The sequence below is a fragment of the Rhyacophila brunnea genome, unplaced genomic scaffold (genome assembly GCF_057557595.1).
Source record: "Rhyacophila brunnea isolate RB1 unplaced genomic scaffold, BYU_Rbru_1.0 scaffold_14, whole genome shotgun sequence".
NCBI classification, from domain to species: Eukaryota; Metazoa; Arthropoda; class Insecta; order Trichoptera; family Rhyacophilidae; genus Rhyacophila; species Rhyacophila brunnea.
Genome location: NW_028232796.1, coordinates 28781956 through 28805999, shown reverse-complemented (window position 1 = coordinate 28805999; position 24044 = coordinate 28781956). Strand labels below are relative to the sequence as shown.

General features: G+C 33.0%; 1 protein-coding gene across 2 annotated transcripts; it reads right to left on the bottom strand.

Annotated features, from left to right (window-relative positions):
• Nucleotides 1-324: 324 nt before the first annotated feature.
• P5CS (Delta[1]-pyrroline-5-carboxylate synthase) lies at nt 325-23843 on the bottom strand. Of its 2 annotated transcripts, none has more exons than XM_085941801.1 (9): nt 23293-23843; nt 9769-9945; nt 7589-7732; nt 6002-6109; nt 4188-4361; nt 3796-3984; nt 3455-3650; nt 2289-3296; nt 325-951 (listed from the first exon to the last, which is right to left on the bottom strand). In XM_085941801.1, exons 1-9 carry the CDS (start codon nt 23434-23436, stop codon nt 689-691), a joined length of 2403 nt encoding a protein of 800 aa, XP_085797927.1. In that variant the 5' UTR covers nt 23437-23843; the 3' UTR covers nt 325-688. The 2 variants fall into 2 exon arrangements, with proteins under 2 accessions (XP_085797927.1, XP_085797928.1); XM_085941802.1 differs by having other exon boundaries at nt 9769-9915.
• Between the last annotated feature and the right edge of the window lie 201 nt (nt 23844-24044).

The following is a 24044-nucleotide window of genomic DNA, read 5'->3' as shown; positions in this document are numbered from 1 at the left end:
TGCAAAGAGTATTTTTTACAAGCTGATTTACCGTACTTGTCACAGTGAATAATTCATATTATAAAATATCTAAACATCCGTGGACAATGAATATAAGAAAAAAATATATAATAAAGCAACACAGGATTAGTAACATATAAATTTATTTAATTAAATAATAAATCTTCACAAAAGATTACTATTAATAGATGTGAGTATTTTTCACACAATATACATACTAGTATATAGTATATTAGTCTATGATACATACTATCATAATATAATAATTTATAAACCATAAACAATAGAACTAGGTAGGTAAATAAATGTGATAGAAAAGGTTAATATGTTTTAAAAAATTCTATAATTTTCAAATATTAAAGTAGATAAATAGGTAGGTATTAATAATACCTATATTTTATATACAGTATTATTTTGTAATTTATCACATTACAGTCCAACAAACTTATCTGTGGAGCAGACAAAAATGGACAAATGGAGCATGACTAGCTTCCGCTTCAATTATATTCATAAGTCTGTGACAAGTATACACATTTTTATATTCCATTATAAAATATAATTCAAAATAATATAATTAATTGATAATTTAAAATATAAAAGTCAATCATTTTGCTCGCAATAACAATATACAATTTTTTTGTTGTCACTCAGCTGCCTAATAATAGATTTAAAAGCATTGTAATAGTATTCAATTAAGCGGTAGACTCTCATGTAGCCAGACACCATCGGCTCCTTCGGCAAAGTCAGCCGCGGCGTGGTTCTTCCCTTTCAATATCCATTTGGTGGTGAGCAGACCTTCCACTCCAACTGGCCCTCTAGCGTGAATGCGAGCTGTGGAGATGCCGACCTCAGCTCCCAAGCCAAATCTGAATCCGTCAGCAAAGCGGGAGCTGGCGTTGTGGAAGACGCAAGCGCTGTCCACTTGACGTTGGAAGTTTGCTGCTACAGGTTCTATAAGAAATAATAATTTCAAATTATTTAATAATTATTTTATTTAACCATATTTAAAAAAAATGGGATTATACAGACCTACAAACTTATCTGAAGAATTTATAGGGGAGCCACAGTCGAAAACTACCCAATCAAGACTTGCAACTGGACAGAATCTGACATTCGAATGTCGTTTTCAATATGGCGTCCATATGGTAGTTCGTAGTTCCATTTTTGACCGTTTTTTAGATAAGTTTGTAGGACTGTAACTTTGTACATGCAACATTTGAATCCAGAATGCTTTTAGTGTGGTTGAACGCCGCATGGCTTAAACGCCAGCCTATAGAGTCGAGGGTCCCAGGTTCTCTGGGTCTGGCAAGTACACATATTGTTTTTCAATTTGTGTATAAGTCAGAGTATGGACCTAAAAAGAATATTATTTTTATTGTATAAATGGCGAATAATAATTCATCGGAAATATCACTCGAATCTAAGTACCTGGTCCGTTACTATCTCAATCTCCGTATCGTCCCACACAACATCTCATTGTACCGAGATTGTGCTGACATTGTACCGACCGTTACGCCGCAAATAAAACTCGCTCCTGCATCCATCTTCAACTTCTTTATCATCATCCTCAATACCATGACCTACGACACCTCGATGACTCCCACAGAGGCAACTCAAATCGAACCCCACATACATAATTACTTTTATTGTCATTATTAATGAAATATAATTAAATAGGTACTAAACAATTAAAAACTATACGAAATAAAATTAGATCATTATGTCACAGCTGTCTTCTAAGAAAATCAAAATCTCCCCCTGTTCTTCCATGTATATTTCTATATACTCGTCTCCCATTTCCGTACTTCCACATTACGTGTCAGTCCAATATAGAAATAAAAGTGTGTGTATGTTTTCTACTGTTTTCCAAGAACATAATGCTATATTATTATGAATAACATCTAGTTAAACCAAAGAAGTTTCTGAAGGATGTAAAGATGCTAATGAAAACCTTATTCTAGGGATGGAGCTTGAAGATATGAAAGTTACATACAGATGCAATCTCCGAGGAACGGTAAATATCCTCATTGTTTGTTACATAGAAAAATAATACTAATTGGAATTTATTTCGGGGATGTTGATACGGAAACCACATAATACTTTATTATATGGTAGAGGGTTAAACATCTTTAGAATATTTTTTTCTGTTCTCTCAGTATATGTAAGTACAGTACTTTTGATTGGAGCTTTGACCCCCAATAGTTTTAAAAGATTTGATACCTGAGTAATAATGGGTGGATTTGTTTAACAACTCTGCCTGTGACAATTAATGTATTAAATACGCTCACCGTTTTCTGTGATAATGACATCTGTGTGACTGCTTCCAAACTTGTGAATGTGTTCAATAGCGTCTTCAACATTCTTAACAACCTCTACACAGCACTCCAGAGAGCTGTATTCGTGTTTCATACTCTTGGCTGGTGGCGGTCCAAACGTCAACATCTGAGCGAGCTTGGGTCCGGCATTCACCTTCACTCCTTCTTTCTTCAACATGTTGCAGACATCATTGAAGAATGATCCATTAGTTATGTGATATTCGTGAATTAATAGAGTCTCCATGGCATTACAGGCAGCCGGATAATCGCACTTGGCGTCTCTGACAATCTTCATCGCCTTGTTAAGATCGGCATCGCTGTCAACGTACACGTGGCAAATACCTTCAGCGTGTCCCAGAACGGGGATATGTTGTGACTGCGACTGTATGCTGTGAACTAATTCAGAGGATCCTCGAGGAATGATAAGATCGATATGTTTTTCCATCGAAAGTAAGTCACTGATTTCTTCCCTCGTCGATACTAAAGATACCGCATTAGCGCATCCGACTGTGGCCAGAGCTTCTTTGACTAATTCCATCAAAGCTTTGTTGGAATAGAATGCTTCCTTTCCGCCTTTAAGCAAAAGTCCATTACCGGAAGCAATGGCCAAAGCTGCGACTTGCGGTAAAGAATCTGGACGTGATTCGAATATAACCAATAAAACACCTATTGGCACCGTCACTTGGGTCAATTCCAAGCCGTCAGCTAGTCTCGTCTTTCTTAGAACCCTGCCGACATTTTGATGACTAGATTCGGCAATTTGTCTAAGGCCAACGGCCAAGCTTTTGATTTTGGACGGAGATAAAGACAGACGAGAGAGAAGCGGCTTGGCTAATCCTGATTTAGTGGCCTCGTTTAAATCCTTGGTGTTGGCATCCAATATTTCAGCTTGCCTCGAAACTAATAGATCAGCCAATGTGTGTACAACTGAGGCCCTATCTCCTGGGCTGAGACCTTGAAGAAGTCTGCTACCATGACGAGCTGGAAGAAATGAAATCAATTTTCAGCTACAAAATGAAATGTCATATAATATGTACAGTCAGCCATACATCATTATCATTGATTGATTAGTTCTAATTTATCATGTTTCAATAATTTTCCATTTAAATGAATGATTTTTAGAAGTAATATTTTTTTACCATTTTCTGCCAAAACATCCACAGGTTCCGTTCCTCCAGCAGTGATAGTATCGGTGAAGAAAGTTCCTACTTTTCTGCCACTGATGATTGTCTTGATGGCCTTATCTTGCATACCATTGCAAATGACAACACTCACTCCTCTATCGAGGGCCCATGTCGCAGCATTCACTTTGGAGTCCATTCCACCAGTTCCTACCTATATAGAAAAGATTAATTAAATAACGAAACAAAAAGGTGTCCCACAAAGCTATATCCTTTATCCCGTTTTTGTCTTTAAGTATTTTGTAATAATAAGAAAATTGTAGGATATTAGAAAATAAGCTTATGCACCCCCAACTAACCTTTGATTTCATTCCAAACTCAATAGAATGGCGATCGTCTGATGTGTAAGTGTGCATCATCCTCGCACCATCCTCCCATGGTGGCTTATTGTAGATACCGTCAACGTCTGACATCAAGATAAGCAGGTCGGACTGGATCTCCGCTGACAACATGGCCGCTAAGCTGTCATTATCTTTGATGCTAATACCCTGTAAAACAAGCAACCCAATATTGCATTATTTTTCATTCTAACTAATATTTATGCGGACATATTAGTAGAATAGGACAACATGAATATGAATGTTTAAGAAAGATTGAAATTTAGAAGAACAGAATAAGATATCTATAATCAAGAATGTTATTTTATTTGTCAGCTGATGGTGCGATCTAATAATAAATCAATGTTACGAACCCTCTTAGTTCCAGATCCTGCGACCTCAGCGTCATCTTTGATGTACATGGGCGGGCTGACGGCATCATTGGTATTGACGATGGGGACAATGTTCAGGGAAATCAACTCAGACAGTGTAGCAAACAAATTCTTTCTCGTTTGCTCGTTGTAAAAGTCAGGCTTTGTAACCAACACCTATAGAATACAAAAATAGTATAGTAAATAGTTTATTGATAGATAACTATTGAATAAAGTTTGGTTTGATATATTCAAAATTTAAAAAAAAAGTTCCCACGCCGACGTCATAATATTTTTATTTAGGCAATAATGAATGTACATATATTAATTTATTACAGGAATATTACAAATAATATGGTTTTTTACGTGGTTATACATTTTACATTTACTTAATTTCAGAGAGGCTAGGAGTATGATAAAATATCTTCCTTAGACATGGCAACATTTTAAAGTATCCTATATTATTCTTGAGAGTGTTATAAACCGACTACTAACTAACTAAGGTTCAAAGAGGTACTCCGAAGCCTCACCACTCTGCGATTGGGAAAGAGTTAGGTAGTTGATTGTTTATCAAAGCTTGTTTGTTCTTAAATCGTGCGAAATTTTTAATTAAAAATGAACCAAACTGATTTGATCAAATTATACCAAGCACAATATTACATTGTCGCATACATCTTGACGATGTATCATCGTGTTAGTAACAGTAGCCAATCTTCAACAAGATGCTTGGCTATGAAACTGATTAGAAAATATAAAATACACACTTCTTAATCCTATATATATATATATATATATATTATATCAAAATATCTATCATTTAATATTAAATGTAATAATCAGTCGTACCTAAGTATGTTAGTAACAAAAACTACCAATAACAATGAAACTCTTAGGAGAAAATTCTATCTCAGATTCTTTATTAACTAGGGATGGTGGATCTACTTGCAAGTATCAATATTTTTGTCATGTAACGTGGTGGAACGGTGTTTCGGCACCGTTTTTTATGGTATTTTTAATGTTTCAAAAACAATAATTAGACGACACAATGTTCGCGCTTACATAATTACAATCCATATATTTATATAATTCATCAAAATGATAAAATATGGTATTGTTATGAATTATGGATTCATGGATTTCCCATATACATTCTCGAAAAGACATATTCTGAAAAACTATTGCGTTTGATATATGATCTGAATTCTATTCCCATTTCTTAAAGTGAATGTGAACGCAGGTTTTCGCAAATGAATATAAATATTACCCCAATAAGAGCTTCGTTGAAGACCAAAACAATTTCGGTACTTTTGTTTTCGATCCTTCAAAATACTTTGATCGGTGGTTACTCAGAGGAAGACATTCAGCGATAGACATTAAAACTAAGAAAAGGAATCAAGACGATTTGCCAGATGAGAATTGTACAAAACTTTGGAAATCACCATAAAACTATTATTATGTTTTGACAATTTTATTTTATACATCTTTAGTTGTATATTTTTTGTATCTGTTTGTTTGTTTTACTTCAGAATTGACATGTCTAAAAAAAATATTTTTTTTTATGCGCTTCATGGTATATGAAAAGCTGCTTTAAATTTCTTTAAATGATATTTGAATATAATAATTTTCTTTAGTAAAAAGCTTGGCAAGAGATGAGCACTGACATTTTTTTTTTTTAAAAAAGCCTTGGATATAGACATGACATCCCTACCTCGGCTTAAAAATGACAACATTTTGAAGATTTATGCTGCTGTTTCCATTTAAAGTGTTTTTAATATGTAGCATGATTTGAACATTATAAACTTTTATTCCGATCTTACCTGAGCAATTTTGACTCCGTATTGTGCAAACATGGCGTCATACAGCGACATGAGACCCGACTGGCCAACGGCAGCAGCGGCTCTCGGCTCCAAAATACTGAAGGCATCCTGTAAATGATAAACGTCATCGATCATTATTTAGCTTATTGAATATGGACACTTCTAATAAATATTTTCATGAGATTAACTTATTTTATCTACATATTTATAAATGACACTTCCGAAGCTGATTAAAATCTATCTAGATAAAAATATATTCTTTTGTGAGAGTTTTTAAACACAATTATTTATTTAAGTAATTAAAAATAAACAACAACGTGAACACATTTATCTTTTTTGTATCTTTAATAATTATTATAAGCATGTTATTGATTAATTTCTAAATATCAGAGATAAAATACGCTTTTAATGATTATTTTGTGAATGTTAATAATTATTCCATATTGAGCTGTTAAATCCTCCAAAATGACAATTTTATATGAGATTAAGTACTTATATTAGACTGCATAATTTAGTAAAACCCTCAATATTCCATATTATAATAGGTAATAAATGTGCCACTCCACTACAATTAAAATGTAATTAAATATAAAAACCTACAATATAATATTATGTGTCATTCTAAGAAAACTGTAATACCTCCAATATACAAAGTCATCACATTAAAGTACTTAATTACAAACGCTCGATGTTGACCAACGAATCTGACTACCTATTGGTTGAATCATCAAATTATTCAGAAACTAAAAAGCTGGAGAGAGATTTAGACTAATTATCTCTATAAAGTAGTCTCTCTGGTAATATTTCAATTTTAACAGAGGTTTTAACACCTCAGCGATAATATACTAATGTATTTATAGTTGTATGATAAAATATGATATATCTCAGAAATGAGATACAACACATTATGGATTTTTTTTATTGACATAACATTCACATTTTATTTATAAAAAAAAAACACTCATAATAATTATTCAAGATCAAACTTTAGTATTATTTTAAAACATAGATATTACAATATGAAACATTATTTTAAAAAGCCCAAAATAGCATTCTACTGGTACTAATTCTCTTTTCAGCTACCTACTGCCCTATCAAAACATTCTATGGTAATGTATTTTCATAAACTTAGTTTAAATATGTAAATTTATCTTGCAACAGTTTTCGGGGACAAGGAATTTAAATTTCGAATACACTATACCTACCTCTATTCATTTTGCTGAGGTAAATAGTTAATAATAATATCTGAAAACTATGAAAAATCCCAAATTGTACCGATTATAAGAGGCACATTTTTTTCTAATTTTTGTGTCCCTGATATTGGGGAATGTATTTTTATATATAGCATCTTAAAATCAATACAATGTGAAGTAGGTACCAAAAATGCTTCATTACAAACACCTTTGATGGCAAAGAAGATAATATTGTATGGGTACGTCAAAATAAGGGAGCGTCTTATAATTGGTGACGTCGTATAATAATTGATACAATACAGTATAATATGTAGTACCATTGATCAATTTATGTCCATTTCAAGACGAGAGTAATCTTTTAAGTGATTTTAATATAGTGACTAAGTCTACTTACCTCTCTAGTATGATCTTTTGGTGATAGCGTCTCTCTCATAGAGAGTGACATTAGAAGCTCTTGGGTGAGTTTCTGTTTACCGAATGCCACTGCTCCACTGGTGACCATGATGCACTCTCGCCCTTCATTTTGGCATTCAGCTACCTGGAAATCAATATTGTCATAGAGTCAATATAACATTAATATTTGTTAAACTTCAGAATCTTGAATAACCATTTTTGTTAAATAATAAGCAAAGCATTCGTGGAGTTGCTGCCAAAAGTTGGTAAGTCAATAATTTAGGTAATTGGGGTTAACAACGGATTATGTGTCTATAATATACGAGGGTGGGTCAATAAGTCCTTAGAAAAGCCGACAGGTGGCGCGACTAGTACTGTAAGCGGTTTGTTTTCATGCAGCGGCACTACCGATTCAGTATGCTGCGAAGTTTCAATCAGATTGGTCGGGTTGTTGTGTGTTTCTCGTATATTTAAAAAAAAATTTGCTTGTGGAAAATGGAAAAATGGAAAATTGAGTTAAGAGCTGTTATTAAACATTTTAATATAAAAGGGTTAACAGCAAAGGAAATAAAAAATGAGTTGGATTTAGTTCACGGCATATCTGCTCCTTCACTTGCAACTATTTATAACTGGTTAAATGAATTTAAACGTGGTCGTACATCAACAAATGATGAACCACGCTCAGGACGTCCTGTAGAGGTGACTACACCAGAAATGATCAATAAAATCCACGATATGGTGTTAAGTGACCGAAGATTAAAGTTGAGTGAGATAATTGAGGTTACAGGGATCTCAAAAGGTAGCGTCATTTCTATTTTACATGACAAATTGGGCATGAAAAATATTTCTGCAAGATGGGTGCCGCGTTTGCTCACAGTCGACAATAAACGCAATAGGGTGGTGGCCTCTAAAGCCCTGTTGTCGCTCATGCAACGCAATCCGGATGAATTTTTTCGTCGCTTTGTGACTGTAGATGAAACATGGATACACCACTATACTCCCGAGACGAAAGAACAGTCAAAGCAGTGGATTGCGAAGGCAAACCATGTCCAAAGAAGGTGAAAACCGTAAAATCAGCTGGTAAGGTTATGGCTACTGTATTTTGGGATGCACGTGAAATTATTTTCGTTGACTATTTGGAAAAAGGAAAAACAATAACAGGGGATTATTATGCATCTTTATTGGACCAGCTAAAAAACAAAATTGAAGAAAAACGGCCTCATTTAAACAGGAAAAAAATCCTCTTTCATCAGGACAATGCCCGTGTTCACACATGTTTACGATCAATGGCTAAAATTGAAGAATTGAAGTTCGAATTGGTCGACCACCCACCGTATTCACCAGATTTAGCCCCCAGTGACTTTTTCCTTTACCCAAACTTAAAAAAATGGCTAAGTGGACAACGTTTTTTTTTCAAATGAAGAAGTCATCGATCGGACAAATGCTTATTTTGAGGACCTTCCGAAAACTTATTTTTCTGACGGTTTAAAAAATATTGAGAAACGTCTAACCAAGTGTATTGAGCTCCAAGGAGATTATGTTGAGAAATAAAAAAAAAATACAAAAATAAAAACTGTTTTAATGCTTTTTTCTAAGGAATTATTGACCCACCCTCGTACAAATATGTATGCTAGAAAACAAGATCAAGGTCATATCAAATTATATCAACAGACTTTTCTTAGGAGGAAGGGTTTTAGACATTCGCCCTCCCGATTAGGTTTTCGCTTTGGATCAAACACAAAATGTTGAAAAAACAACATGTACATTTTGCCAGACCTATGGATTCAGAGGCGAATACTGTCACCACAATAAAATTTATCATTATTTTAATGAGTTTGTTCTTTAGAACTATTATCGTCGTGAGATTTTTTGGTAAGAGTTATAACTCAACAGACAATAATTAACACATCAGTTCGTATTAGAAAAAGACAAAATCATTTACTGTCAATCCTCAGTGTCATCCTCAATAGAAAATTGTCAACTTAATCAGGATTGATCATGGATTAGTTAAGAATATTTAATTGAGATAATGTGTTATTTTAGACAATCAGTAGGTATGCCAAAACTTGCTAAGTTAAAATTTAATTATTAAACATTTAATTTCTACTTGTTATAACACCTATTTGTCTATTATTGCATTAGACTCAGATTGACTTCAAACAAAATTGATTAAGTAGTTACCTGCTCAACAATGGAAGCAAGCCGTCCGAGGGCCAATCCGTTGTGATCCTCCCTGGTGATGACAGCGCTGCCGAGCTTGATGACCAGCCTGCGGGCGTACTTAAGCTGCGACCTGTCGGAGAATGTGACTTGTTTCCTCTCACCAGCCTGCAATGCGCGCTTGTCAATGTTTTTACCCTGGACAACACCAAAACAAAAATGTTGATGAAACCCAATTGACAATATTTCTTGACATTGTGAATTAGAATCATGATACAACTTTTTTGTTTATGTGTCGGGGTCGATAGATACTTTAGTTGTTAAAAATACTACTAAAGTACCATCGCCTTATATAACACTACATAAGATTCCACCACCAAACAAGCATATTATAACCCTCGCCAGAAGTACACCGCCATTTATGATTATTTTCATTATTCGTAGAATGAAAAGATCCTAACCATTAGAATATAGTATTCTAATGAATAATGATAATAACTCTCTCACCTACTATGTATTCCTTAACCCAATCATATGAACTCATTGACCAAGATGATCTTTTATCCATAACCAATAAGACTTTATAATAATATAATTTATTCATTATTAACCAATAAACGTTTTAAACCTAACCTTAATGAATTCTACCTTTTAATAATATATTTAATTATGTCTTATATACTGCCGTCCTAAGCGAAAGAGCAGTATCTCATTTTTTTGCGTTTTCTGGTTTTTGTTGCCTTAGGTACATTCAGGTGGCTCCCAATCTATTTTCCTAAGCGATATAGCCGCATCTCATTTTTAAATAGGTACTATAAGCTAATTAAATATGGTGTATCTCAAAATCACAATGAAATCCTAAGCGCTATAGCAGTATCTCAATTTCCTAAGCTGTTTAGTAGTATCTCTGAGATACGCCCTTTTCGCTTACCATTATGACCAGCAAAGCTCACAATATTTCGCTAGCGCCAATGCCATCATTGTCGGCTTGACGTTTCGGCGTGTATTATTGTGGGTTTGACAAGCGTGTTTTTATCAAAAATATATCAAGAATGTATTCAAGAGCGATGAAAATGATGATTATGTGTCAATAAAATATAAAGGAATTAAGTAAGACAGTAATTCAAATACAATGCATTTAAATTTATCGAAAAATGTACCTATGTGAGGTTATGTCAATCACTTGTCGACATTTATATTCTTTTATACTGCAATATTATCAGCTATTGCTACGAAATTTGGTTGTTTTCATTTCAGAAAGTATTCAAAAATCTATATCTAAAACTGAGAAAGAATTAATAAAGAATAATTCAGCTGTTGCTGAAACGATTTTTATTTTCAGTTCGGTACATGTTCAAACACGCTCGTTAGCATGATCTTACTCCCTACTTCAATTATCGTTTGTCAACTTATGGCTACGGCCGTATGTTGCAGCTTAACCATTGGGAAATGCCAATCGAAATGGCGTATTTCAAAAAAATACTACCTTATTCTTAGGTCAATAATTATTATAAAACAATCTTTATTCGTAGGAAGTTTATCACATTTGAATGGTCAAAGACAGCTTATTATCAGTATCTCTAGAATTATCTTCAAATGTGTTAATAGTGCCCATTTTCTGAATAATAAAATGACTAATTCTTGTCAAATTTGGGATCACAGAGATTATAAGTAAATATTTCACTATATAATGTTAATATTAATTTTACTAATGATCGAGAGGTTTAAAAAAATACTATTTTATGTATTAAAAATACTTTATGCAGTCATCAAATGTTAAAAATAAATATAAAGGATAATTAGGCTTCAAAATTATATAAGCAGATTATCTACAACGTTTAAGGAATGTCCAGGCTTATGCTCTTAAAATACCATAAAATCATTTTGACATACGTGAAACGTGCACGTGGGCCATTAAGTGTGGACTAACGTCATTTAAGAAACTGTTAAATGTTCGGAACCTGATGTTGATCAAGAGGCAATGCAGAACAATTTGGGTGGGTATGGTTTCGGAAATGCCTCAGGATGAAAACATGTGTTTTGAAGGTAACTTGACATGTTTTGTTTTAATCGATATAATTCAATATTATGTCCGTATTTATAGTGTATTTTTATTAGATAAGCAATAAAATAATAAAATTACGTATTATAATACGTGATTTTATTATTCCAGACCAACGTGGATGTAATGTGAAACTATTTTTGGGGAGGCCGCCAGTTAGCCCTGCTACTGCTACTCCGACTATGTATGATGCTACTTCTTCGAATCAAGCAGAATCTTCAATAAATTATGTTATAGTTGAAAAACCTTCATTATTATTATAACTTGAGCCAGTTAATCCAGTCAGTTCTAAAAACACTGTCACCGAAGATATTCCACGAATATTTATATTGGATGAGGATGAGATCAGTGAGAATAATGGCACAGGTGAAATTGTTAGTGAACGTGAACGCAACAGTGATGTCCTTCACACAAAAAAGGGATTAATTAGAACGAAAAAAAACAAAAGTTGCAATCAATAGCAGAAATGCATGCGGTAAAAAATGGTTGTGATAATGAAAAATGTGCACATAAGTGCGCTGAAATGATATCTGAAGAAAGGAGGCAGTTTCATAACAAAGAATTTTGGAAAATAGATAGTTCTAAGACAAGAAAATCTTTCATATTACATCATGTTACCAACGTTCCTGTCAAGCAAAATGACAGTTAGTAGTATGTGCTGAGAACGATTTTAGAAGAAATAACACTTTTAACTCATTTAGTGCTGACAACGCGACTGGCGCGTTTGCATTAGTTGGCTTTTAGATATAATTAACATGATATTTAAATATTTGTACGAAAGTATAAAAGGAATACGAGTTTTTGAAAATGAATGTAAATTTTCCTACAATGTCATAAAGGCATATTATTTCGAAACCAAATTTACTAAGCAAAATGGACGTATCTCATTTATTAGCTTAAATTTTTAATTTTTAATTAAAATTAACCCATAAGCAGTTAGGTAAGTGTGAGAAGAGGTATTATATCGCATATAAACATCAAATAAGAATTTATAAAGTGGTGCGGTTTGTATTTTCACAAAATTGCTCATAGCCAAAAGTTAACATTTTTGAGATACTGCTCTTTCACTTAGGATGGCAGTATAGTGTCTATGGAATGATACAAAAAATACCCAGTCTATGAAGTAGGTATGAATGTGGTGAGGATGAGGGCGCCACTATCTATGCAAACTGTCAAAAATTGTTTCTAAAATCGTTAGTTTAAGATATTGCCACCATTACTAAATGAACGACATAATATTATATAAAAATAAATAAAACTACCTAGCAGATGGCCTTTATTTTATACCTAACTAATAACAAATTCAGTTAAAGTTAAAGTCAAAGTTAAAATATTAATTATGTTAAGAAAAATAGTCCGCGTTGACTTAATAATATTATCAGTTTGTGCCTTTCTCAGACACATAGCTGTCCAAATTTAGAACCTAACAAAGGACATTTTATTGTATGTCGTAATGCACAAATGATTAAGACAATACAAGATATTATAAAAAAGATGTATTTTCATGAAATAATGAATGCCTCATGACTGAGCGCTTTTCCACAGTGATGGGCGGGCAACGACGCGGCGGCATCTTGCGAAACTCAAACGTATAACCGTGTGTGATATGCCTCAAAAAAGACATTGCGTCATTTAGAGACATTTGAGTTTTGCAAGACGCCGCTGCCCGCCGACCACTACGTTCTTGCACTGACAATTGTCAAAGAAAGCCCAGAACCTAATTGAAAGATTATAATGATCGTTTTGATGTAGAAGGAAAAGTGGAAATTTGATAGATGATTTTAAATAATATTTAGTTTTCAAGATCCCAGTACCTATAAAAACAAGCGAATGATAGGTAAAGGTTTGTAGTTAGGTACTACTACTCGAACCTTTGTTGTCTGACTGCCATTATTCGAGCCTGACTGTAGTTTGACATCAGCGAGTCGTAATTTCCCTTTTCCATACAGTTGTTTTGACTTTACCATAAAAATAAAATAAACACATAGCATGAAATAATATATAGAATATAATAATAATATATTTGGCCTCACGTGTAACATTCCCTCCAAGATGTGTGTGCGCACTTCTCATTCACTGCACACAGAAATTAGTAGGTATGCGATATCAGATTTGGATTCACTTCAATGTGTGAAAAAAAATTATAAGTTCATTTATCTACACAAAATAAATAGTGAATAATTGCACACATTAGAGGGAACATTGCTCACATGACATGTAAATGCTGAAAATAATTAAGAATAAATAAATCTATAAATATGTTATAAAAATAAATAGAATACCTTATAATTAAATATATAAATTGACAATTATTGTAAACGCTGACATTTTAAATTGAGAATAAAGCAAAGATTTTGAATCTTCTTTCAGATGGAGCCTTTTGTGATTTACTTTCTTTTTCTTTCTTTCTCTGAACGTGTAAACCGGGGAACTTTTAGGTAGTTTAAGCGATTTTATTTAATGTTTGAGTTGTCAAATGAGATTAATTATCCTGTCCTGGTGAGAGGTAATAGAACACGGAACTGAAATACCCGACGGGTGTGGAGTAACAGGCAACCGATCTCGAGTGTGGAAGAATATGGGATATACTTAAACACATATCAAGAATACGCTTGTAATTCGTTCTGTCTACTACTCTCGGTTTATGCACTGACGTTCATTCAATAATGGTGTATTTGAAGGTTACAACACACACTATTGCACATCTATAATGTGTGGTTCATTTTCGTATGACACTCACACATTCAAAACCCTGCTTCAAAATGTAGTGTATTGGGGTATCCGGTATGGTCTATCTAAATTATATTTGAGTGCTTCACAAACATAGTGAACCAAGTCCATTCTGGTTATTTTTGAGTAAGCTAGGTTCAAACATAATATTTGAGTATTTATGAGCACTATGCTTGTGAACCACTCATTTATCAATCTGCTTTGTGGTTATTATTTATTCATTCAATGTGTGTCGTTTATAAATAATTAGCAAGCTTTTTTGAACAGTTTAATTATTGAAACATGGGGTGGAACAATATTTCACCCGGCTCTCTGTATGCATAGACAGGGTGTGAATTTAGTAAGTAACTGCAAAACTGTACATAATAATCGTACTTACTAAACCTGAACCTAGATGGCAATAATATTAATTTTATAAATTTTATAATATTGAATAAACCTTGAAATTCTTTGTTATTTTGATTCATACTTACATAGACAGAAAAATAACTATCATCAACTAAAGGTCATTATTCTTTTAATTTTTTTTCTGATAAGAGGACGTTTAAAAAATGACAAAACTGATAGTGGACCTCAAAGGTCTATATGATATTATTTATTACAATATTACTCCTAGGTAATCATTATTATTTTGCTAACAGCTTCTTCCGTATCGGGTATTATTATAATAAGGTCATTTCCCAGTGGCATAGACATATAATTGAAATATCATAATTAGGGATTGTAATACCGGTACCTATTTCAAACCCGTTATCCCAATATTTTTGAATACCGAAATACCAGTATTAAAAATCAGACAATACCGATATATTGGGTATTGAAAGTTAAAACAAAGTGTAATAATTATTAACAAAAAAGGTTTAACAGGACTATAATTTTTTTCGGCTACGACCCGCTACGCGATTGGTGAACTGCAAAGACAAATGCAGATTTGCGAAACACATTGGCATGGCATTATGGTAGTTACTTCCTTAATTTTAAATTTGGCCTAATGTTTCGCCGGTCACTCGCGGCTTTTAAAAGTTGTCAGATGTATTTTTAGATATAACTTTCTGAAATCGTGGTAAAATACTATTTGTTTATATAATTGTTACGCCGAATGTGCGAAATTTACTATTACATGAAATGAGCAAAATTTTGCCTAAATCATGAAAAATGCAAGCCCGTTGCCTTATGCAATGCAATTTTCAAAAATAATAATGATAAGTAATTATGTTTACTCGGTTAGATAGATATCGAAATATAAATATATTTTATGGTCATATTTATTATTAAAATTTAGTTTATTAAGTTTTCTAAGCATCTCCTAAGAGATTTTTGACTAATTCATATAAATAAAAAGGATTTCAAGTTATACACATTTATATTTTTTATAAAAATCGATATTTTTTAAAATAGATATAAAAAATATTAAAACTATGAATTTGTCAAAAATCTAGATCTCTTAGAAAACGCAATAAACTAAATTTTAATAATAAATATGATCATAAAATATACCTATGTAATAATAGGGTGCAGTCCGATTCAACAAATTCACATTTTAGTACATTTTTTACAATTGTAAGTTTATCTTTGACTTAAAATAAAAAATATTTTTCTTTTTAATGTTTTCAGATACATATTGATTGTTGAAATTGTAAATTATCAAAAAAAAATCTCAAATTGCAAGCTTCGTATTTTTCCGCTAGGTGCCTCTTTAAAAAAGGCTCAGTAAAGACTTCACCTTAAAGAGATTTTTATATATATTATATATAAATATATTTATTGGTAGATACTGTTTTTTTCATATATTTCACGAATACCGATATTAATACTGGGTTTCAATAGGAAATACCGAAATACCACTGTTGGTATTTTCATTCTGTATTGCAATCCCTAATCATAATAACATATTTTGTTCATTTTAGAAATAATTTAATTTATGCCTTATTCAAAAATTTATAATACCTCCTAGTGGATGATAATCCTTTAATATAGATATAGCGCGCAGTACTTCCGAACCATACTGTGAGAATAATTCCGAATTGATATAAATATAATTTATGTGATGTGATAACTTATGTGGTAGAAATAATATGACCGCATCAGTTTTAGGGTTTATTACTGGCGGTTTTAGGCATGTGGATATCCGACACGTTAACTGACTTCTAGTTTCTCTACTGATAATTCGGCCCCTTAGAGTCAAAGAAACGTATTTCATCTTTCTCTACTTTACAGGAGACCCCAAACACAAGTACATTTTCATGCCATAGACATTAACAAGAAAGTGTTTGCAGGAGATAGTATTGACCTACCTTTTATCCATTGAATTTTTTGATAAGTTTCTCTGGCACTTAACATTACATGTCATTTAATGTCCAGTACCATACGTAACTCGAAATTGTTAAAGATTAAGATACGTTTCTTTGACTCTAAGGGGCCGAATTTTACCTGTGCAGTAAATCGCCATTGAGTATTAAATTACAGCATAGTTATTTCTCATGTTCATCATTGATTTTTTTATGCTTTGATAGATTATGATGTCAGAAAATGTTTAATTAATTAAAAAGTTATTAATAAATTAATTAAATTTGTCAATAGAAAGTGGGTATATTATGAATTTAAGGTTAACATGACTATACACTGGCCTACTCTCATTAGATAGGTATATATCTACTATCTCTAATAGGTTTATTATTAAAGTCATTGTATGATTTATGTCAACTTGGTCAACTTGGTCAACGATTTCTCATAATTTCCCATTACATTATATTGTGTATATATGTATAAAGATTTCTAAAAGCCGTGGTTTATACTTTAATATGCAGCAAACATGCATCCACGGTATCAGCTTTTAAAGCCGGAAACTTTTTAACGAAGCAGGCGTAGATATCGTTTTTTTTTTCGACCATGTCCGATCCTAATAAGATCATATGGGTCTCCACAGAGTGGAGGTTTGTATTTTAACAGATTTTTGTTTTTACGTAAAATGGATGTCAGTCACTTGCTCAACCTATTAGGTCCATACTCTGACTCATACACAAATTGAAAAACAATATGTGTACTTGCCAGACCCGCCACTGCATTCAACTTGCCATGATCTAATCCGTGCCTTCGTTTGCCGCCCTTAACCAATGCATGATCTGCATATCCCACGGGACCTCACTGTACCCACATCGCTTGTCATTGAGTTCAATATCAGCATTGTATTGTAAACAAAAATAGTTCGTGTTTATTGTAAATAATAATTATGTTATTATTGATCGCGACCTCGCTATCATATTGGATTCCTTGATCAAAAAAAGATGATTACTTGATTTATTAAAAGGCTGACAATAGCTATCATTCAATAAAACAATTTTTTCTACGGCTACTTATCGCGTTATCAAATTAACACTATTTTCCACAGCTCTCCAACTCATTATACTAAATACCACACAATACAAGTGAACCATGGGCTTCCAGACACGATCATTTTTATGTTGTGTACCCCTATACTATATTTTTAACACCACCACAGGACATGAGGCCCAATGACAGTAGTGTAGTGTAACAATAGTGTATTCGTACTATTCCATTTAAGTCGTTTTTCCGGGTTTCGCCTTTCGGCATCTTCAGGTACTATGTGCTCTCACCAAAAGGTAAATACACACTGACAACAAATACAATTAATTGAAGACACAAGTGGATGAAGGATGTTTCAAAATCAATGTTTTGAGTAATTTGAGGTCAAAGTTTTTTTGATGTATTTTTTTCAGTTGAGGATAATTTAACTAGTGATGTATTCAAGTGGTAACTAAGGATCACACAATTTTACTAACGTCAGAAATAGTTTGTTAAAATCTTCAAATGTGTAATTTATTTATAAAAACGTGTACATGACACCCACATCCACTAGAGAAAATTACAAAATAAAACTAAAAAAAAAATAAAGTAACATAGTCCCTTCATCCCTTGTCGTAATGCCGACCAATGATTATTTTAAGATGTTTGATACATCCATATGAAAGATGGGTACATAACACCTTCATCCACTTGTGTCTTCAATTCTAACTTATTGTATTATTAGTGATAGGAGTTTTTTTTACAAACATTTCAACTATTCATAATTTGTTGACTTCATAGGTGGTTGATAAAGTTTTTACCTACTTTATTGTATTAATTTATTATAAAAATATTATATTTGAGATAATACACACTTCATCTACTTTATCTACGATATAATTTGTTTCGTGTACTGTCGTGTAATACTATAGACAAAACAAATTGCAAATATTGATGGAGAAATATTTGTAAATCTAAATATTAAATACCAGCTATTGCTAAAACCAGCATTTCATTTTTTTAATACTGTTATACAGTGATCTCCCTCGGTAGACTTAGAATGCCGGCCCCTTTCATTTTTAGTTTCAAATTTTCAGCAAATTCATTATTTTCCTACTTACCTATTTTATTATTTAACTTTGGCTCTTCTTAAAAAGACACATTAATACACTAAAAACCTTTAAATAAATTAATATACACAATATTATATTATACCTACTGAAAATTAAAGTATTCTCACAAAACTTATTCTCAAACTCTGGTGGTTTTAGGTACGTAGATGTTTGTAGGCACTCTTAACCGTACACCGACATTACAATATGTATTACAGTGTCTCTAATCTCAAAAGTCGTAATAGTTTTATTCGTTCCTTCATTATCCGCCTTTTATATGTGGGTACCTAATTTGCCGCCCCCATGCAAAGCATGATATGCCTACCCCCGGGACGTCACTGATGTTTTTTAGTCAATACAGTACCTACACAACACAACGTGGTGACACTGGACGAGACGGAATTTTTAGGCACAATAAGAGAAAGGTTTAATGAAACTTAACTATATTTGTAATTATATTAGTAGATGTCACTAATTTGAGATTTCTATTTCGTACTAACTTAGTTTATTATTACTGTGTTCATATTATTAATAATTATCAACTGAAATTATTGATTATGTACACTGTATTATGCATATAATAAATAATGATTTGGTAAATAATAATAACAATACTTATATTAATAAATTTAATATTCGCTTATCGAAAGCGTACGTAAGTGTATTCTGCTTGAATTCGTACAAATCACAGAAGTAGGAAGGTATAATATCGCAATTAGATAATTTTCAAGGGTAAATAGATTAGCCAAGAATGATTAAATAACCACCTATCTAAATTTCAGTTATCGATTATAGATCAATAATAATATTTATCCAAATTCCTCTCTAAAGATAATGTGACAGTACCGCAGGATAGTAGCTACAGTAAGATAGGAATGTAGATAGATACCTAGGTCAAGAACTGTAATAACATTAAGTTGGAGAAATTCAAAGTTCTGGTTATAAGGTTCTATACTTCTATAGTAACCAAAACGTAGCTTGTCACTTCACGACCACGAATATCACTGTCGCTTCCCACGACGGATTGTTCGACATACATTTTTTATGAACGTAAAAAGTATGATACGTAGGTATTATTTGAAAGAGATAGAACATTCGTTTCGACAAGTGACATGCTATAGTATTTGATTTTGTAGTGGTTAATTTGTACAATGAAGTTTTACAATTCGAGTGCTTAAAGTCAGACAACGTTATCTACAAAAAAGGTGTTTTTTTTTTTTTTGAGATAACGTTATTTTACATTTACGGCTACATGATAGTCAAACAACGTTATGTCAATCTTTTCTAATTTCTTATTAAATCGTCAGTAAAGTTTAACGCTAACTACATAAGTTACCCTTGTTTTCATATATTTTTAAAACTATCCCTATAAATGTTAACATCATCATAAGCAAGATAAATGTACAATACACAATAAATTATAAAATATTAACATTATGTTTTAAGTAACATTTCCCTTGTTGAGTTACAAGAATCTTAAATAACGATTTTTGGCTCTCCTGTAAAGTTGCACTTTTGTAGATAGTGTTGTTTGACACTAAGCCCTCGAATTATGGTCACCAGTTGAAAAAAATCTGCGTTTGTTCTGTATTTAAGTACTTTTTATCGTACCTAATGCCGGGTCCACAGTAGCAACATGTCGCTGGCAACCTCGTTAAATTTTACGATAATTATCATACTTATCGTAAAATTTAATGAGGTTGCCGGCGACATGTTGCCAGTGTGGACCCGCCATAAGGAGTCGTCCATAAATGATACCATCCCCATTATATTTAGTTGTATCTTGTAAGTGTGATTTATTAGTTTTCATTTTATCTAATTTGAAGATTGAAATGAAAGTCTTTGCGAAGTTGGTATAATATTATAATCACAGAACAGATTAATAAATAGAATTCAGATAGGCTAAATACCAATACACTACACTTTGAAGCAGGGTTTTGAATGTTTGAGTGTCCTACGAAAATTAAACACACAACGCAGAAGTGCAATAGTGTGTGTTGCAACCTTCAAATACACCGATATTGAATGAGCGTCTTTTTTTAGTCTTAAAAATCTTTAAATTTTATAGTCAAGATGTAGGTATAGTTAAATCATTCTACAGTGTCACGATTGGCGAACAATGCGTGTTTGCAAGCAAGTAACACCAGTAGATACAACTGCGAATCACTTTTTCCGTATCCATGGTGCCACTATAAAATCATTTTCCTGGCAGCCCCCAAGGATGCCATCAACTCTTCATTTTCAACTGTTATATGGCACATGAGACAGCTGATATAGAAAAAAATGACATTGCATACTAAGCCAGTGACATCCCGTGGGGGCAGCAGGTCATGCGTTGCCATGGAGCGGCACATTATGAAAGTTGGCAAATGAAATAACGAATAAGAATATTACAACTTTTGATAGAAATGGCGATTTTCCATAAAGCAGACGATGCGGTGGCTTCATTAAGAAGTGACGACATCTTAGTTAAAACAATGATATAAGCATGCAAAATCTATAAGGCGACCTGTCTTATTTTTATATTGTAATACTCAATGGTGGTTTGTCGCACAGATAAAATTTTCACAGGGGGCCTCCAAACCCGTCAGTGCCTCAGACCACCACGTACCTACCTAAAACATGTTTGAGAGTAGGAATGTTTCGTGGAAATGCTCTAATTCTCAGTAGATGATATTATGTATCTATGTCATTATTCAAAGGATTTTTATCTTTAATTAAATAAATATTTAATTAAACTTCGTACCCTTGTGGCACAGCCTCAAGGGTTCCATCGCCGTGGCCGGCCCTCCCTCACCCTGCAGCGCGCAGCGGTGCTACAAAAGCGACCTACGTGCTGCAGGTCTGACATGGCGGGAGGCGCAGGAGTTGGCGATGGACCGAGGGAAGTGGCGCCAACTTGTGCTTGCCCTATGCCCCAATGTTGGGACGTGACAGGGTGGAAAAAGAAGAAGAAATAAATATTTTCACTAAGTTTGTAAGTGTAACTGTATGGTATAAACGGATGATACTAATAATTATAATATACTTTGTGAAAATATATTTCCATGAACAGAAATCATAAGTTTAGTAGGGCACACGGTTTTAATCCGCATACGGCTTCAATCTATGGATGGCCAGTAAGATAGTCGAAAATAATTAATATCAAAATAGCTAGGTACCTACCTAACAAATTTTCGTGCAATTTGAGATTAAAAATGTAAGGGGGCGGCATTCTAAGTCTGCCTAAGGTTGGCATTTTGTCTAGCGACGTCACTGTACTAAGCACAACACACATTCTCAGATATCTATCTACCTTACTGCTATCAGTCCAAAAAGTCATTCTGCATGTGACAGGAAAAGAAATATAAAATTGATGACAACTCACATAGATTTGTGTAGGTAATGCGTAAATGAGAGAAAGGGATAGAGTCGAATTAATGACGAACCATTATTAAATTTCACATATAAAGTTATCCGATGCTAAAATTATTTTGGCTCTTTTGATTAATGTAGTGATTTCAAAATATTTTAGATCCTTTTCTCCTTTCACACACAGAATTTTCATTTTACATAACAGTTAGAAACGGAGTGACAAAATTTTGTTTTGTTAACTAACAAAACAAAATGTTGTCACTGTTGTTAGTTCTTTGCCGTGTATCGAATAATAATTGATTAAAAAAACTATAGATAGCTAATTCATAAGTTAGAATACATTTGATTGATTCAGTGACGTCCCGTGGGGGTAGGTAGATTGAGCATCGCCTAGGTGCGGCAGTTACTCGAAGGGCGGCAAATCGAGAAGAATTATTTGTTATATATTAAAATAGCTACCTAAACTCAGTAGGTATGTAATAACGAAAATATTTATCCAATAAAAAATCAGCTCACTGGTTGGAAACAAAATGTCAGTGATGTCCCGTGGGGGTAGGCAGATTGAGCGTCACTTGGGGGTGGCAGTTACTTGAAGGGCGGCAAATCGAGAAGAATTATTTGTTATATATTAAAATAGCTACTTAAGTAAACTTAATAATAACGAAAATATCTTTCCATTAAAAATTCAGCTAACTGGTTGGAAACAAAATGTATTAATTAACATAAAAGGTTTAACAGGACTGTATTTTTTTGTCGGGTTCGCGATGTCTAGTTTACTTCCGTCGACCTTCGACGTCCTTGGTGACCAGAAACAACACGTTCGCGGTTGATAATAAATACTGTATAAAAAAATGTGGCGGCATTTTGACGCTGTCCAGGGGCGACATTTTGTCTAGGGACGTCACTGGATTGATTAACTCTACTTTAAGTGAATACTTACTATTTAATATCTAATAATACTATTATTTCGATTGTAAGACTCACCTCGTTGTTTGGAGTTCCAGTGGAAGATTTTCTTACTGCAAACATAGATCCGGAAACTCTAATAAAGCCTCCATTTCCGGTAGAAAGAAGCCTTCCACCATTTATCATTCTCTCCCCCAACCGCATTACGTTTTGACGAAACATTTTCACAACAGAATTAATTAATCACCCGAAAAAAACACACAAGATTTTTACTATCAACGCCTGACGTCAAGTGAATATTTTTTTAGTTAGATAACAATAATTATTATAAAATACAGTAAATAAATTACTATTATTATAAATAAATTAATAAAAAAACTGATAACGAGTGTATTAAATAATACTATATAATCTATTAAGAGAAACGATTAGTTATTTGCCGATTTCTCATTTGTTTCAGTGTTTTTTTTATAGGTACAGTATTAGTGGGGTGTTTTTTACCCTCCCACACGCTGAAAGTGCGCTAGGGGTATGTTTTAAAAAATAATAATTATTCTATATATTATTGTATTGACACATCCACACTTAATGTCCTCTGAATGTGAACTGATAAGACAGAGACGACTTTGTTTCCTAAGACTGTTCGCCAATTAATTGTACTTCTGTAATCAGAAGTTATATCGACACTCCAAATGATATGTCACCAAGGGGGTACGTAAATTATGTCGTGGAGGGGTACACTGTCAAAAACACTGATTATATATTTGACGTCATAATCGGCAATAATTAAATATAGATGAATACCGACCAAAAGAAGGTTTTCTAAAAGG

Excerpts from the sequence above, each read along its gene's own strand:
- P5CS (XM_085941801.1), bottom strand. The coding sequence starts at position 23,436 with ATGTTTCGTCAAAACGTAATGCGGTTGGGGGAGAGAATGATAAATGGT. Across the intron at positions 6,110-7,588 it reads CAAAAGATCATACTAGAGAG|GATGCCTTCAGTATTTTGGA; the intron begins GTAAGTAGACTT and ends TATCATTTACAG. Across the intron at positions 3,297-3,454 it reads GGATGTTTTGGCAGAAAATG|CTCGTCATGGTAGCAGACTT; the intron begins GTAAAAAAATAT and ends CATTTCTTCCAG.